The 18,475-nt window shown below is 36.6% G+C and overlaps 1 protein-coding gene across 1 annotated transcript in view; it reads left to right on the top strand.

Annotated features, from left to right (window-relative positions):
• DENND1B (DENN domain containing 1B) overlaps window positions 1-18,475 on the top strand; it is a 192,702-nt gene that overhangs the window by 42,691 nt on the left and 131,536 nt on the right. The window contains exon 4 of the mRNA XM_019637992.1: window positions 6,172-6,215. Coding sequence (XP_019493537.1) covers window positions 6,172-6,215 — 44 coding nt within the window. The remainder of the gene's footprint in view (window positions 1-6,171; window positions 6,216-18,475) is intronic.

The raw sequence follows: 18,475 nt of genomic DNA, 5'->3' as shown, positions 1-18,475 counted from the left end.
TACCTGGCAGTACTGTTGAGGGAACTCTCAGTCCTTACAGCCTCAATTGATCCCTCACAGCGCTTGCCAAGGAATGTACCATTGTAGGTGCTGTGGACCCAATGACATGAGCTGCTGAGCTGCCACACTGCCCCAGACCTGGTGTCATCCCATGCCCCTGCACGCGATGGTCTGCACCACTAGACCTGGGGTCCCAGCTCACTCCACTGTGCATCTACCTGCAGGTGAAAGTCTTCCCTCATGGAAGTTGGTCTGTAAAATCTGAGAGAAAGGACAGCTTCTTCAAATGTGCAGACTCCTGTGCAAGGCTTTAAGGATCATGAAGTATCAGAGAAACATGGCTCTGCAAAAGGAGTGTGGTAAACCTCCACAAACTGGTCCCAAAGAATTGGAGAGCCAGGAAGTGCCTGGCAAAGAATTCAAAATAATCATTCTAATGATGCGTAGACAGCTACCCGACACATGGATAAACAACTTAAATATATCAGGAAAACAATACAAGAACAAAACGAAAGGTACAGCAAAGATATAAAACATAAAAATGAATCAAATAGAAATTTTGGAGCTGAAGAATGCAGTGACTGAACTGCAGAATTCAATACAGAGCTTCAGTAGCAGACTAGATCAAGCGGAAGAAAGGATCTGTGAGCTTGAAGATAGATCATTTCAAATTAACTATTCAGACGAGCAAGAATAAAAAAGAATGATAAGGAGTACTGAAAGCCTATGGGCCTCATGAGACACCACTAAGACAGACACTCCACGTAACTCTGGAGTCACAGAAGGAGAAGAGAGGGAGGAAGGGGTTGAAAACTTATTTAAGGAAATAATGGCTAAGAACTTCCCAAATCTGACAAGAGATTTGGACATCCAGTTCATGAAATTAATAGGTCACCTCACAATTTCAATCTAAAATGATTCTCCAGGACACATTATAATAAAACTGTCTAAAATTAAAGACGAATTTTAAAAGCATTAAGAGAAAAACATTCTCTCTTGCAAAGGCTATCAGCAAGTTTCTCAGCAGAGACCTTTCAGGCCAGAAGAGAATGGAATTATATAGTCAAAGTTTTGGAAGACATTCTTTACCCGGAAAAGTTTTCCTTCAGAAATGAAGACAAAAGACTTTCCCAGATGAATAAAAGCTGAGATAGTTCATTACCACTGTACCTTCCTTACAAGAAGTGTTGAAAGGACTTCCTCAAGCTGAGATGAAAGGATGCTAACTGTGAAAACACGAAAAGAGACAACACATTAGTAAAAGCCAGTATGCAGTCAAGTTCAGCATGCTCTAATAGTGTATGGCTGTCTCCTGACCACTTAACTGTAGTATAAAGGTTAAAGGACAAAAGTATTGCAAAAAGTTATACTTATAATAATTTGTTAATGGATACACATTATAAAGAGATGCAAAGTGTGATATCAAAAACAAAATGTGTGTGTGTGTGTAGGGGAATTAAAGGGTAGAGGGTTTGTATGTAATCAAAGTTCAGTTATTATCAGATTAAAATACTGTTAAATTTCTAAGATTTTTCAAGTAAGCCGCAAGGTAACCACAAACAAGAATCTATAGTAGATACATACAAGATAAAGAGAAGGGAATAAAAGTATACCATCAATTCACAAAGAAAAACAGCAAGAACAGAAGTAGGAAACGACAAAACAGCCAGAAAACAATTAGCAAGATAGCAATAGTATGTCCTTACCTATAAATAATTACTTTAACTGTAAATGGACCAAATTCTCCAATGAAAAGGCATACAGTGGCTGAATAAAGTGCATACAGTGAACCAACTATAGGCTGCCTACAAGAGACTCACTTCAGCTAAAAGACACACATAGGCTCAAAATGAAGCAATGGAAAAATATATTCCATGGAAATGGAAACCAAAAGAAAGCAGAGGTAGCTATATTTAGATTGGACAAAATAGACTAAGTCAAAACTGTAATGAGACAAAGGAGGTGATTATATAATGATAAAGTAGTTGATTCATTGAGAAGATATAACAATTGTAATTATATATTAATCCTACATCAGAACACTAAACATGTCAAGCAAACACTAACAGATCCGAGGGGAGTAATAGACAACAACGTGATAATAGAAGACTTCGATACCCTGCTTTCAACACTGGATAAATCATCCAGACAGAAAAATCAATAAGGAAACATCAGACTTGAATCATACTCTATGTCAGATGTTAGCAGATATATACAGAATATTTTAATAGCAGCAGAGCACACATTCTGCTCAAGCACATATGGAACATTCTCCAGGATCGATCATGTGTTACATCACCAAATAAATCTCAGTAAATTTAAAAAGATTGAAATTATACCAAGTGCCTTTTCCAACCACAGTGGTATGAAACTAGAAAATAATGACAAGAGGAAAACTGGAAAATTCACAGATATGTGGCTATTAAACACTACATTCCTGAAAAACCAACGGATTAAAGATAAAATCAAACCTTGGTTTCACTGTTGGTGGGGATGCAAATTGGTGCAGCCACTCTGGAAAACAATATGGAGGTACTTCAAAAAATTAAAAGTAGAACTACCTTATGACCCAGCAATCCCATTTCTGGGTATATATTGGAAAAAGATGAAATGTATCTCAAAGAGCTATGTGCACCCTATGTTCATTGCAGCATTATTCACAAGAGCTAAGGTGTGGAAACAACCTAAATGTCTATCAGTGGATGAATGGTTAAAGAAAATGTGACACACACACACACACACACACACACACACCATGGAATATCACTCAGCCCTTAAAAAAGGGGACATCTTGCCATTTGCAACAACATGGATGGAACCTGAAGGCGTTGTGCTTAGTGACATAAGTCAGACAGCAAGACAAATACCATATGATCGGACTCTTATGTGGAATCCGAAAGCGTCGAACTCAGAGAAGTGGAGAGTGGGATGGTGGTTGCCAGGGGCAGTGGAGCAGTGTTGGTCAGAGGGTACAAACTTCCAGTTATAAGATGAGTAAGCTCTGGGGCCCTAACGTACAGCGTGGCGACTATAGTTTACAACACTGTGTTGTACACTTGAAAGTTGCTGTGAAAGTGGGGCTTTGATGGTCTCACCAAAACACCACCACCAATAGACTAGTAATTATGTGAGGTAAAGGATATGTTACCTTATTGTGGTAAACATTTCACAATATGTATGTTTATGAAATCATCACATTGTACACCTTAAACTTATCCAATGTTACATCTCAATACAGCTAGAACAATATAGTTTTAACTGTAATTATCTAATTCCTTGCTCTTCAGCCTTTTTCACATCCCAGCACATGTAGAATGTGGTGTTTATGTGGTAGGCTTGGGTGAATGGGGGACTCTGTTCTTTCCAGTGACCTGAGAGAGAGAGAGAGAGAGAGAATTCTACCTTTTCAAAGCATATAGTCTCTGAACTTACGTCACAGTTGCATAATTTTAAAGGTGTTCATCTATGAATCCCACAGAATCAAGTAAATATTTATGCAAATCAGGAAGTTTTCTCAACATTTTTTTAATAGTGTAGTTGAATCACACTAGTATTTTAAGTTATTTTAATTTTTGTTTTTAAATAAGGGCCAGAAAATGTGAAAGGTTTGATTACAAAGAAAATAAAATATGTATTACTGAATTTATCTCACTTTACATTTAAAAAAGCCTTACTCATGAATTTGGAGTACTTTTGGTGGTGATGTACAAGTACTACTTTAATATTCTCCTTCCAAATTTACTGATTTAATAAAAATTTGCACATTTTTTTATTACACTGTGACATTATCTCATTAAGAGATTGACCATATTTTTGCAAACTTCAAGTTTGTATCCTTCCTTTCATATTTATTTGGTCTCTAGATTTTTGGTGACAGAGCTTCCTTTTAAAGTAAAATATGGCGTCTTTTGAATTAGCAGACGTCAGATAGAAGTACTGTGTGTCTCAGTCATCTCTGGCAAGCGTGATTCCTGCCAGCAGTTCTCATCCTTTCATCCAGAAAATCAGCATCAAATTGACCTAACTTCGCCAGATCAGATCTGGTATCTGGAAGGTAATCCTCAGGGAACAGAAAATTCAGTCTTTGTGCATAAATTTGAGAATCGGATTATTATTTTTTTCTCAGAGCCCTTTTGTGTCTTCTTTTGCAGTACTTGTGAAAAGTTGCTACAAAGATGTGTCAGATGTGGTATAAATCCAACAACATAGGCGGTAACTAAGTTAATCCATTTCAAAATATGGATGCACATGATTATAATAAATTTTGGGGTGCTGAAGTGTAAAATTCATTTAATGAAAAGAAAAGAAATAGGATATTTTCCACTAAGCGATTAAACTAATATGTGCTATTTTCATGTATTCACTTGTTCATGCTCTGAAAGAACAGACGATATAGAAATTCTAAACAGCATAGTAAGTAAGGGGTGAGCGAAAGTTAGGGAGGGAAACATTCTGGGTGAATGCTGCAAACGACAACTGATAGGGCTGTGCAGTGATGTAGATGTCCTGTTTTAGGACAGAAGTATAAGAAATTTGTCACAAACATTTTCTGAAATGGTAACTATAAAATGGAGGTTGTTTTGAAAGGTGTATGTTAAATATTCACATTGAAGCTCTTTAACTCCATCACTTATAAGAAAGAACTACTCTACATTTCTGCATGATGATTTGTTTATATGACCATCAGTTACTGTGTTCATTTATCAAGATAATAACTTTTGTTTAAAATTTCATGAAGAGTCCATCATACACTTTTGGTTTATGAGATTCAAACTTCAGTAATTACCGTTTTGGTAAAACTGCCACATAAACACACACATATTTTTTTCAACATAATCTTCCACAGGACATTGATATCTGAGTATGTTTAGATGACCTATAATGCACATCACATTCATTTCAGAAATGTATACATTTTGTTTTACATGAAGGCATAATCATTTAATATTACCTTTATAAATTTGTCATGCATTATTCTTATATAAGATGTTTTAAATGTTTCTTGTTTATGTGAATTTATATAGAAACTCTTTATTCCTTATTAGGTAAAAAGGTTGACTGTAGAAAGCATGCTTTCATTCCTTTTTAAATTAAAATATTTGAAATAAATTCTTTTGAACTTAATAAGTAATACAGTTTTAGAATGAAAAACTTGAAATTATGCATCTTTGGATGTGTTTTTAAAAAGCAAATGGAATAGTGCAAATAATGAAATAGAGATATAATTTTTCACTTACTGGGTACATGATCCACCAAGTCCTTTCCGCTGGAGTGGAATTCAAATCCTGTCCTGTGGGGTACTTGTTACTTATATTATCTTGGGTGTTCAAAGGCTCTTTCAGAAGTTATATGATCCATTGTGTACTAACCTTTTTAAAGCACATTTGCAGTACTCAGAAGTTTGTTTTTCACAGAATTTAAAAAGTACGTGACTAAAATATTATAATGCTAATTAGAAGGACTTCTTTTGATTATGGTAGGAGAGAAATATTGTGAGAAATAATGAAAATGAAAAACCAGTGGGACTATCTATAAAACGTTTATTTTTATTATGAATAACTAGGCATAATGTATTAGAAAAATTTTCTAAATGCCCTGCAAATATTAATTATATTTCAAGTAAGCTTGATGCCTTATACCTATTAACTTATCTATTATTTTAAAAAATGTAGAGTTGAAAATATGGGGTTTCAAATATGAACCTTGTTATAAAGCAAACATTATTATACTGTTAGGAGTTTAAATGAAAATTTAAGGTGCTATATTTGGTCCAGTCTCTGAGGGCTATAATATATTTGATTACATATTTACCACATTTATGTTTTTCTTTTCAAATTAAAACCAATATGTTAATGTAGTTAAAACTGAAAATTTATATTTTAAAATTTTAAAACCTGAAGTATATAAATAAAAAAGTAAGTTGCTAAAAGAAATAATGGTTTTTAATAATCTGGCCAAGTTATTAATTTTATTTGTTCCTATTCCAAAGGGCATTAAAACCCTTAAAAGACCAAAATATTTCATTTTGAACCTCATCAACTAAATGTTTGAAGAAAAATTTAAAAATTATTTAAAAAGTAGCTTTGACAATTTTAAGAGTGTTTTAACAAGACTGTTGCTGTAAATGTGTTCTTTTGCCTCTGTTTAATGTCATGTATCAATTATTTACAGATCCGGTGGTCTTGTGGAAATTCCCAGAGGACTTTGGAGACCAGGTTGGAACCACATGATTTTTAAAGAACATTTAAAATTGGAGTATTGTGATTATTACTGCTGTTACTGCTACTACGACACATGAATTGCTATAAGTATTTTCTCCTGATCAGCTCAGAGAGAAAAAACCATGTGTGCAGAATATACTGAGGGTGCCAAAAAAATTTATACACATTTTAAGAAAGGAAAAAACTATTAAAATTGTAATAATGTATACCGATAACAAAAGATGAATACACGTCATGTGTATACATTTTTTTGGCACCCCCAGTGTATGAAAAATGTTTTAAAGTTGCCAGGTAGATGGGTGATGAAGAAGCCCTTTCATTGAAACTAATAGGAACTGAATATTTTCAGTTTCAGCATATTCTTGTACTCTTTTTAATCTATCTATGGAATGTATATTTGGAAACATTTAAAAATGTCTCCGTCATAAATCTTGACAATACCATACTTTGTTGAATACCTTCCTATTATTTCTGTCTAATTAGAAATAAGTAGTAATTGCTGTGAATAAGCAGTCAGTTCTCTTCTTATAGTAATATCTGAATCATTTACATTTATAAACTGAATTGACAATATTTTCTTATATTTGAATAATTCTTATCTATAGCTTTATTATTTTTTTTAAATGGGAGACTTTGGAATGAATTTATTCATTTGTATTTTAAATTATAGTCTTCTACAGTTCCTTAAATGTTTAGTATGACCAAAATGATGAATTATTTTGATATGATGTACGTGAATAGAAAAATCTTTAAAAATTTATATTATAGATTTATCATTTTGAAGTGAATTATATAATATATGGTTAAAATGCAAATTTAAATTTTGATACAAATAAGCACTTTTTTTCTGGAAAATGATGAGCAGGTTCCTTTTTGTCTACAAAAAAATGAGATAAACAATCTTGTTGCTGTTAAAATTATAAAATTATAACTAGCTTAACCATCAGTTAAATTCCTAGACATGATTTTCATAATTCTCATAATTTACAAAAATGAAAGCTGATACAGGTCTTCGTTTAAAGTAGTTCATTCAGATACAATTATACAGACACGTGATTTCAAGATAGTGGAAGAATAGTTTTCTACATGTGAAAATCAGTATGTAAGACTAGGAAATTACACTGAAAGTACAGTTAAATGGGCATGTTAAATATTTATTAGAGCTGGTGAAATTCATACTATTGTTTCACTTAAAAAGAGGGTATGCATTCCCAATTTGTTGTTAGTACTTTGGCGAAAGAATAGATTTATAAATACCTTAAGTATATTAAAGAAGTCTTTGCAGTGAAAACATGGTCTGTGTAGACGTGGGCAGCTTGGTTGGGTTGGTTCTCAAGTCCTGTGGACATGGGTTACAGACTCCTTTTACAGTTCCGAAATGCGGCTCTTCTCCTGGTCTTCTCAATGTGCCCTGTCCACTGACCCAAGAACAAACCTGTCCAGGCCTTTCTTTGTGTGTGCTTTCTACCTGTGCAACTGCCCCTGAGAATCCCGAGGGGATCTGAAGACTCCTAACTTGGGGTTCACATAAGGGTGGCTGTCCCCAGCTGCAGTGAACTCCTCAGTGAGACCCACTACTGCTGTTCCTCTTTGTGACTGATAAGCTCCTGATGGGACTATTTCAGCTGGAGCTGAATTGTCGCTTTGCTTTCCATATTTGTGAGGTCAGAGGTCAGCGGAACATTAGAAAGCCCTCCCATACTTAGTAAAATACGAAAGCAATGACCATGTCAGGGTGACGAGCCTGCATAATCCCCAGGGGTCCAGCTCACAGCCGTTCCAGAGACTTTTTGCAGCTTCCATACCATTTTGTCTAATGACTTGACTTTGTATGTAAAGAAACCAAACTTTATGGGGGGGGGTCTTGCCAAGGGCCTTGGAGAATAGTTTTGCTCTAGTCATCCTGGTGACCGTTGTGAATACGACAGATGATACAGGTTATTCTGTGTCTATTTCTCATTCTTCTTACCCTTGACTACATTTCTGTACTGTCTGCTTCCTCCTACATAGTCTGCTCACTGGATCTGAGACTGCTCCAGTAATAATAATTCTTATAAAGCTCTTTATTTAGCTGTTACGATGTCCTGGGTACTGTAGTAGGTGCTTTATGTGCGTAATTCATTGTACCTTGAAACCCTCCCGGTACTGCCAGGTGATACCACCATCCTCTAGCTGAGGAAGACACTAGCCTGGGATCACACTGCTTGTGACAAGCAGCGCTAAGAACTGAAGGCAACTCTGCCTAAATCAAAAGCATGAGCTATTAATAATTAAGCTATCTTGTTTTTTTCTGCTTGGGATGCTGATCTAAATCCTACTTGTTTATTTGTGCTCATTTCAAAAAAGTTTATCAGTTTTTTCTCAGTATCTTTGTAATTTGAAAACAGCGTGTTATTTAATCCAAAGAAATAATATCAGCTGCCTCTATTTTTGTCCCTGTTTAATTTATTCTCCACAGCGTAGCTAGAATGATCTGAAAGACAATAGGATCATCTCTCGAAGGGGCAAATCCTGCCACTGCTGCTGTCACTGGCTCCTTCCAAGGTGCTGGGCAGCTTTCTAAACACCGGACTCAGCCCGTTGAACTCTCGCAGCAGCCCTGGGAGTTACGGGTCTCTACAGTCCTCCCATTTTACAGGTGGAGACACAGAACGCAGAGACTTCACGTCCATGGCTGAAGCCGCCCTAGGAAGCCAGAGGGCTGCATTCCAGAGCAGACCCTCCTAGGCTGCCTTTAACTCAGTATTCCCCATTGACCCCTTCTTAACAGGACCAAGGCCCTTGTCAAGTCTTTTGTTTACACCTTTAGCCTCATATTTCTCTATCTCCCTTTCCTTTCTCTATTAAAAAATGGTCTGTATTTCATAGTGAATGCTAGTTTCCATTATGTGCCGTTCACTTACATTGCGCCTTTGAACAGATGCGCCTTCCTGCCTGGAATGCTAAGCTCCTGCGGCACCGGCCTTTGCCTGCCTCTGTCTTGGCTTAGGGGCCATTTCCTCCAAGAAGCTGTTTTTGTGTCCCAGGCCTGCAGTGCCTGGGCCTCCTGGGAGCCCCCCAGTGTTTGTGTTTCCTGCACTGTGGCACTTGCTGGATCTAGCATCTCTTTACTTTCTGCCTAACCCATGACTAAATGGCTCTGAGACTAGCATTAAAGAATAACTTTCAAAAGAAGATATAATTATGACTCTAATACAAACATACATAAGATTTTATTTTTGTTGAAGTTCTTTGTTTTTTTTTAACTGATTAATTAATGAAGGTACAATTATTACAACCTATTCACAGGAGAGTTCAGAGCACCACAGTTATATAGATACATCAGGAAGGCTGTGATAAATTTACAAATAGATGTAAAAGTGGCTCTTGCCAGGGGGAGGGGGTGGTAAGGGAGGAGGGAGATCAGTTGTCCCTCCATCAGACTTGTCTGTGGACAGATGTCATTTGCACTGCTGTCATTCATCTACAACTTACAGTCAGTCGTAAAATAGCGTGAAGACGATGGATGAAAGGCAGCGGGCCCTTAGAAGAGTGTGTTCCACCATGGCTTGTTCTCCAGTGAAGACAACCAGGAATCGTTTGGTCCATTTCAGTCTTTCATAATTTTTCCCAGTAGTCTTCCTCTACCTCTTGCAACCATAATAATATGAAAGAAAGTTTATTCTAGATTAAAAAAATAATAATAAGATGAGTCCCATTAGGGTTGGCCTGATTATTATTATTATTATTATTATTATTATTAGTAGTAGTAGTAGTAATAGTAGTAGTAGTAGTATTATTTTTAAAACTGGGTAACAGTGTGTTTTTTCCAGGACCCATCAGCTCCAAGTCAAGTAGTTGTCTTCAATCTAGCTGTAGAGAGCACAGCTCAGCTCCAAGTCCAGTTGCCATTTTCAATCTAGTTGCGGGGGGTGCAGCCCACCATCCCATGTGGGAATTGAACCGGCAACCTTGTTGTTAAGAGCTCACATTCTAACCAGCTGAGCCATACGGCTGCCCGAGGGTTGGCCTGATTATTTACATAGGTGCAGCAAGAGTGTTAATTTAGCCTACAAGCCTCCATGAATTTACTTTACATATCTAGAGCCATGCAGTGTAGAACAAATACTATAATATGTCTACAGAATTACCTTCTTTCTGGAACTTTTCATAAGGAGGTTCAGAGTGGACTTTTACAAAGCCCCTGTTGTTTGCTATCCTAAAGCAGGAACCAAGTCCAAGAAAATATCTTTCCCAGACTTAACGTGTGAGCCCTACAACTTTGGTAAATGCTTCTCTTCTCAAGGTCACAAGGCTTGCTCAGGTTCCTAGTCCTTAATGTTCGTTAAGGCTGGACTCTGTGTTCCTGGGAAGGCTCTGCAGGTTCCCGAGGTTTTGTTCCTTCAAAGTGCCTTGAGATGGCTGATTAAACAAGGATCTTTCTCAAATATGACCCTTCAAGGTAGGCAATGATTGTGTAATCAGTTTTCCTACTTATATCCTGATAAAATGAAAAACAGATTTAAAAAAACAATTGATGCAAATAACAATATTGCCATGAAAAATAAAGGGGCTTAAGAGTTTCTGAATTCGAGGAGGTAGGAAATCAGTGAGAATCAGATGTAACTTAAAAATTCTATTTCAGTTTACAGAAGCAGAGCTTACTAAACTGTGGTGGGTTACAGACAGTTTGGGAAGAGGAGAAAAGGCTTTCTGATATGTCCAGAAAACAGAACATTAGAACAGCATCAATGATATTTCAAACAATGAAATTTCTCCCATTAGTTTATTCAGTAGCCTGTGATTGTTTATCGTTCTGCCGGACCTTGGCCTAAAGTGTTATGGAACGCTGTGCTTCTTGACTGAAAAGAGCCTTCGAAGTCCTGACCCAGGCACTGGGAGGCCTGAGAGTTGCCTGAGTGATGTCAGGTGATAGCCTTGTACCCAGAGCTGTGTCTTTGAAGTGTCAATAGTTTTGAAACACCTGATCCAGCCCTGTCCACAAGGCTCTGAGAATGACCTACTTCACTGAAAACACACTCTCTGGCCTGTAGCTTATAGTAGAGGCTTCAGGCAAGTATCAGAAACAAAACCCAACTATCTGTAGATGACAGACTTAATGGCTGTGGTTAATTTATCACCAATGCTTTTCAAACGTGAAAGGTCTGGTGAGCGTTCACAATAAAAATAAAAAATAGATGAGGAAATTTAATTGTTTTCTGTTGTATGAAAAATGAAGATAATAAAGCCATTCAAAAAAAGTTTTAAATAAAATATCTCTAAGAACAAGCCTGTTTTCAAAGGAGTCAGTTAAAGTTATATCTGACTTATAAAAACGGGGGAAGAAAATTGCTATGGTGGAAAAATCTTGAGGTATAACATACAGTAATCGTGAGACGTACTATAATAGCAAGAATGCACCAAGAATATCAAGTAAAGAGATTCTGTGCATCTGGAGTAGGGCCTCGACTAATGTATTTTTGTACAAGTTGATGGGCCAGCCAGTGTGCATACCCAGCTGAGGACCACTGGCCTGGAAGATGCCAGGCATTTAAAATAGAGAAGTAAGCTTATGGCCAAGCAAACATGTTCAATAATAACAAGTTACAATGGCAATATTACATTAATGTTTCCTAGTATCATCAGGCAAAGCACTGTTGGGACTCTGAAAAGTATGGGGAAACTCAACAGAACTCTTTCATAAGTGTTTCAATCATTGTTTTCCTGGAAAGTAAAACGTATTTTGGATAGCAAGAACTTCTTATAAAGCATATGATTTCTGAAACATTCATATTCATGAAATTTATGTAGACACATTTAACCAAGGGCAGGCTGAGCATCTCTTGTGATTTGTGAGCTTTTTGTATGTAACTCTTATAATAATAACATTAAACCAAATTATTGCTAACATTTCATTTTATAATGTAAGAGAATACACCCCTCTGACTTTTATGTTTTTTATTATTTAAAGGGGGGAATCTCTAGGAAATCTCCAAGATAGTTTTAGTTCTAAAACATATCCCGGAAGTGTTTGATTTTTTTCTATATTCAGAATCTGAGTTTGGGAAGGCAAAATTTAAAAAGTTAATAGAAGGGTTGGATGTTTGATTAAGATGGAATCCAGGGCCGGCCGAGTGGCGCGATGGTTAAGAGCTGGCTTGGGACAGTAGAAGGCCCCGGTTCGGATCCCACATATGAAGGCCAGTGACACTGCCTTCTACAGCTAAGATGCTGAACAACAGCTCAACCTGGAGCTTGGCTGCCCTGAATCGCCGGCAACGGTGTAGGCTGCAGCCCCTGTGGCAGTGGGTTGCCATGGGCTACTGTGTGTAGCCAGCAGCCAGCGTGAGCGGCCAGCAGCCAGCCGGCGACTGATCTGCCTCGCCTGGGAAGAGCGCAATGATGGCGCCAACTAGGGCCAGTGAAGCAACATCCTCCACAACTCGACTGAAGAACAAAACGACAGCAACTTGTCTGTTCCCCTTCCCTCAATTCCCCAACGCTGTTCCCGTCCCCCAATTCCCCAATTAAAAAAAAAAAAGATGGAATCCATACATGCTTAAAAAGCAACAATTGGACATTTGTTTAATCAAAGTGACAATAAAATCATTAAAAATAAATATAGACAATAACATGATTGAAGAGTTCTTCCATAAATGAGGAACTTTTGTACCCTTCCCCCCTTAAATAATAGAAAACATAATACAGTTAGGATGAAGCAGACAATTATTCTATTAAGACACTATTTTGGCTTCTAGGAGGCACACAAAGGTAAGAATAACTGTTCATATTGTTATTACATAAATAATAAGTTTTCTTTTTTTTTAACTAAAGTAACAATTGTTAGCAAAGTTACATAGATTTCAGGTGTACAATTCTGTAATCCATCATCTATATATCACATTATGTGTTCACCACCCAGAGTCAGTTTTCCTTTCATCACCATATATTTGATCCCGTTTACCCTCATCTACCACCCACCTCCCCCCTTCCCTCTGGTAACTACTAAACTATTGTCTGTGTCTATGAGTTGTGTTTCTTCATTTGTTTTTCTTGTTCTTTTGTTGTTTTCAGTTTTATATCCCACATATCAGTGAAGTCATATGGTTCTCGACTTTTTCTGTCTGACTTATTTTGCTTAGCATAATAATCTCAAGATCCATCCATGTTGTTGCAAATGACACTATTTCATCTTTTCTTATGGTCAAGTAGTATTCCATTGTGTAAGTATACCACATCTTCTTTATTTAATCACCTATTGAAGGACACTTTGTTTGTTTCCATGTCTTGGCCACTGTAAATAAAGCTGCAATGAACATCGGAGCACATATATCTTTATGGAGAAATGTTTTCAGATTTTTTGGGTAGATACCCAGGAGAGGGATTGCTGGGTCATATGGTAATTCTATTTTTAATTTTTTGAGGAATCTCCACACTGCCTTCCATAGCGAATAAGTCCCAGGAATAAGTTCCTCAATAAGTCCCAGGAATATAGAGTTTAAAAAGAAAAACCCAAGAATTGCTGTTTTAGTACAAAATTATTTGAAACAAAAGCATATACATAGTTGTATTTGTCTTACATAATTGTTTCTAATGCAGTCTTTTAACCACTCATGTTAGTTATAACTTTTAAACTGAGCAACTAACTTCTGTTTCACAGAAGAGGAAAAAAAGCAGACAAACCCTAAAGGTGGATCGCAGACCTTTCTGCATGCACAAGCATTTTAACAGACTACCAGACTCATAAGTGCCTGTAATACACTTTCTAAAGCCACACATCCCATTCACATCTTCCTAAAGTGGGGTAAATGAACACCCCATGTTCGTTGACATGACACAGAGGTATAAAGCCTTTTTATAGCATACAAAAATAAGAGGTACATACACTTAAATTATGCTTCGTAGTCAATATTTTAGGATTCTGTCTTAGAAATCACCTAGGTACTCAACGATTGTGCTTTAATTAATGCAGTTGAATTCCAGCAGAGGGGTAGGCAGCCTGAAGACCGAGTGCGTCATGACTGCTCCTGATGAGAACCTGACTTCTGCATTCTCTTTCTCACATTTCTACAAAAGGGTAGCAAAGTTAAGATTCAGTATATGTTGACAGCCTAGCATGTATTCTTGTGCTAGATGATAAAAGTGCATTTAGAAACGCTTTGAGAAAAGTGCACATGCCACATAATCGTTTTTAATTAATGCAAATTCCATGAATTAAGCAAATCTTGGTAGAAATGATCAGGAAACAGCTTGAATTACAATCCTGAGAGTGAATAGTAGTGAGAAACTGTATTATGCAATAATAGAAGAAAATTGAAATCTTATCCTTCAGCTGTATCTTCAGAGCCAGCCAATTAGCTGACCCCCAAACAAATATACTCAGCACTATATACAATTTTCTTTTCACGTTCAGCGGTGTCTAATTGGTCTGCATGGTTTAGGAAGAATGCCTGGTCTTTATTTTAAACAATTTTCCTACACATCCATCATTTCAAAAAATAGTTTTTCTTTTAATGTTTTTAAAGGTATTTGGTCAGAATAAATAGTCTTTCATGATTTGAAATTGAGGTAGATTGGTAGCTGTACATTTAAAAATTTTGCTTCTTGCATCAGTCATAAAGAAGCTCTAAGTTATTGAAAATAATGTATTAAATTGTAATACTTTCAAAATAAATACTTAAATGATTGTGGCTATGCATTTTAAAAAACTGTTTATTTTTGTTTGAACTTGGTTGTCATTTTTAACTACCAGTTGATCACATCAGACACAGAAAAAAATTTAATTGCATTCTATACTGACTCTTGTTTTTATAACTGGAAAGAATTAAATGTGTTGAACTAGCTTTTGAGTTGTGATGGTTAAATTTTTATTTCATTACCCCTCTGAGTATATGCATTATATAAGAACACATTTCTAAGACAAATTGATTTTTAAATGTTTAATGATATGAAATTTTGTAAAGATAAGAGAATTGTAATTGTGTCATCACTGAATACTTTGTTTCATATCCCAAACGTTTTATCAGTGATCTATCTAATAACCCTAAAATATCAATTATTTCTATCAAGAAATACTTTGTAGATACACATAGTGTTATCTTTTTTGTATGTTCTTGTGCCTAAAAATGAAGAATCAGAATAAAATATTGTAAATGACAAGCATGTGGGAAAGTACTTAAAGTTAATAAGATTTTCATCATGATGACACTTTTCCCTCTATCTTTATATAGCCAAGATTTCTTTTGTAGATGCAGTATTGTCATGTTCTTATTTTGCCTGCATGCTTGCCTTAGATTTTCTGTTTCTAAAATTTAAAAATTTTATAGCAAATAAGGAAACTCATTTGGAAAAACAGTGATATTTTACAAATTTTGCTTTATAGCTAAGGTATTTATTAGAAAACAGAACCATGCAATCTAGCACACTCCTATTGAAAAGAATATTTTTGCATACATTGTAGACAGTAAATATGAAAGCCTCTGGAAAAAAGTGACCTTATTTTTCTGCTGAGGGGTGAACAGGCTTTACGTTAATGAGCTCTTAGAGGTGAGGTTTTTATTTATTTTTATGGCAGTGAAATTATTATAAGTATGCAAATGATTCACATCAATCCTGGAAGGTCTGGCATTATTCAGCAATCTATTGATATTAAATAGTAATTGATGCTGCAGATTGAAAGAGACAAACATGGTTTCACAAAAACTTACTTTTTCTTGATCAGTAAACATTTGACCAAAGTCAATTTGGAATTTAGTCCTATAAAGGGTTCTGAATCTTTGAGAGAAACAGAGCTGAGAAATAGCTTTTTCAAGGTGACACAACATAGGCTGATGAATCAGAAGCAAGTCTCCCAAAGTCAGGAGAAGAAAAATTAAATCTAATATAAGGGTGTGAGAGCTTCTCTGCCAGTTCAAAATATGACATTTCAAATGTTTGCTTTACTTTTAGTTAAAAAGAAGTTAAAATTATTTATGAAACAAAGGATGGAAACAAGAGTAACATTTCAGATGTTACTTGATGGACAAATTAAAATCTTTCAAAATTGGCATAAAGTCAATATTAATTCACATGGAATATGTTACTTTAAAATAATCTTGCCTATTATAACTGTATACCACTTTTAAAAAAATGCCTTTTAGGGAAAATTCATTTTAGGAATAGGTGTACGTTGAGTGAGGCTTGTTTGTGGGTTACAAAAATCAGTAACCATAAATTGCCACCTTACCTTTGATTGCTTTATTTCCATTTTCCCTCCCACTTTCAGTACATTATTAATGGATAAGCTCTTTTAAAGTAATATTGCCTGGTTGTTTACTGATGTTTAAAATTTAAACCTGAAATGAAATTGGGAAGAACAAGTAGGTATGAAGGTACTTCACTGTCAAAATTTTGAAGTTTAAAAAATATTGTCTATGAGCTGAAAATGTTTAACTTGATCAACATATGGTACCAGCTCGCCTCATCCCCACCCGTTCTTTTGTTATCTTGTTATTGTTGTAAGGCTTAATGGCAGTTGTAAGCCATAGTTCTGGATGTGGGGGTTGGTCCACCCTGGGGAGGAGAGGAGGAAACAGCAGTGTGGATTATGGAAATATGGATTGATCTAAAAAGAGACCCCTTGTAAAAGAACGGGGCTCAAAGAAAAGCTAGGGAAACTGATGAAAAGATGATGGAATATGATGTGAAAATGATCATTTGAAATCTCTCCTTTCATTCCCAGCTGCTGTGTTTTGGAGAAAAGGAGTGCATTTGTATGTTAAGGGAGAGTTAAAAGAGGCCAGATTAATAGTATTATTTATTAGCTATATTTTCATTTTGAGTGAGATAAAATATGTGCATTTTAATAGACTTTGCATATGTGAGACTTCTAAAATCTTAAAGACATAAGGTTAGGTACAGCATTTCATAGAAATATTTCAAGTAGTACACAACATCTGATTAATGTTTAGACTTTAAATAGGTATAATTTCAGATGACGTATTGTACTCTTGAAACATATAATTTTATTAACCAAGGTCACCCCAATAATTTAGTAACATAAGAAAATAGACATAATTTCAAAAATTAACTTTGTGGTTGTTATGTATTAAGTATTTTAACTAATTGTGATGGTGAATATTATATTTGAAATAGGCATTATTTTCTGTTCGTTTTATAATTTAGTTTGTTCACATATATAGTTACACGTGTATTCATGTGAATCTTTCTAGACACATGATAACATGGCAGCTGATCTTGCTAAGCTTGTACTAAGTGGTGACATGTACCTTTATCCTTGGCTCGTCTGACCAGAAAAGACAGCGATGCAGCCTAGTGGCCATGTTTGCCAACGCAGATGCAAGGTCTCCATGGTCTTTGTGGGTTTGACTAGTTCCCGATGTGCTGTGTACAGCAGAAGAAAAGTTGTTACCTGATTCTAAAGTTTGGGAAAAGTTAGTCTGGGAAGGGGTTAGCCTGCCAGTATGGAAATAAGACGTTGGGGGGAGGACCGTACTCTGAGGGCGGGAAGTGTTTCCAATTTGGATGCAGCGGGTGTCCTATGGGATGTCTGCCAGGCAGTAGGACGCCTCTGATGAGTTCAGGAGAGGATGGGGAGCAGTGTCACACAGTCAGCACGTCGCTGGACTGGTTCTGAACCTCGGGTGTGTCTGCAGAGCCGGGGCTTCTAACCCCCCTTGTGTAGAAGTGGGATTAGACCCCCCAAGAGGCGAGGGCTGAGACAGACCCTGGAGAGCACCAGTGGAGCAGGATTTGTGAATTAGCCCAGAAAGAAATGACAAAGGGCGGGGGAGAGCTGAACATGGGCACAGACAAGTAGGGGGGACGCTGGTGGCAGGGGACACTCAGAGACCTTGTCTTCTTCAGATGAGGGGGCAGATCACATTCATTTTTAATCCCAAGTGTTTCTCACATGATAGACACTGAATGAATGAACACATGTTGAATGAATGAATGAAAAAAGTGTTACACATGGCAGAGAAGTCCAATGTGATAAAGGCTGGAAAGGGATATTAAATGTGGAAATTATAGATAACTGGTGACAGCAGACTGAGAACACTCAGCAAGAAGTGGCAGAGAGTTGCTGTAGGTCCATCACGCTTTAAAGAAAATCCTCAGAGAGGGGCCGGCCGAGTGGCGCGATGGTTAAGAACTGGCTTGGGACTCCAGAGGACCCCGGTTCGGATCCCACATATGAGGGCCAGTGACACTGAAGCAACGTCCTCCACAACTAGACTGAAGAACAGAAGGACAGCCACTTGTCTGTTCCCCTTCCC

Source organism: Hipposideros armiger, unplaced genomic scaffold (assembly GCF_001890085.2).
Source record: "Hipposideros armiger isolate ML-2016 unplaced genomic scaffold, ASM189008v1 scaffold_37, whole genome shotgun sequence".
NCBI classification, from domain to species: Eukaryota; Metazoa; Chordata; class Mammalia; order Chiroptera; family Hipposideridae; genus Hipposideros; species Hipposideros armiger.
This window is presented reverse-complemented; position numbering and strand designations above follow the sequence as displayed.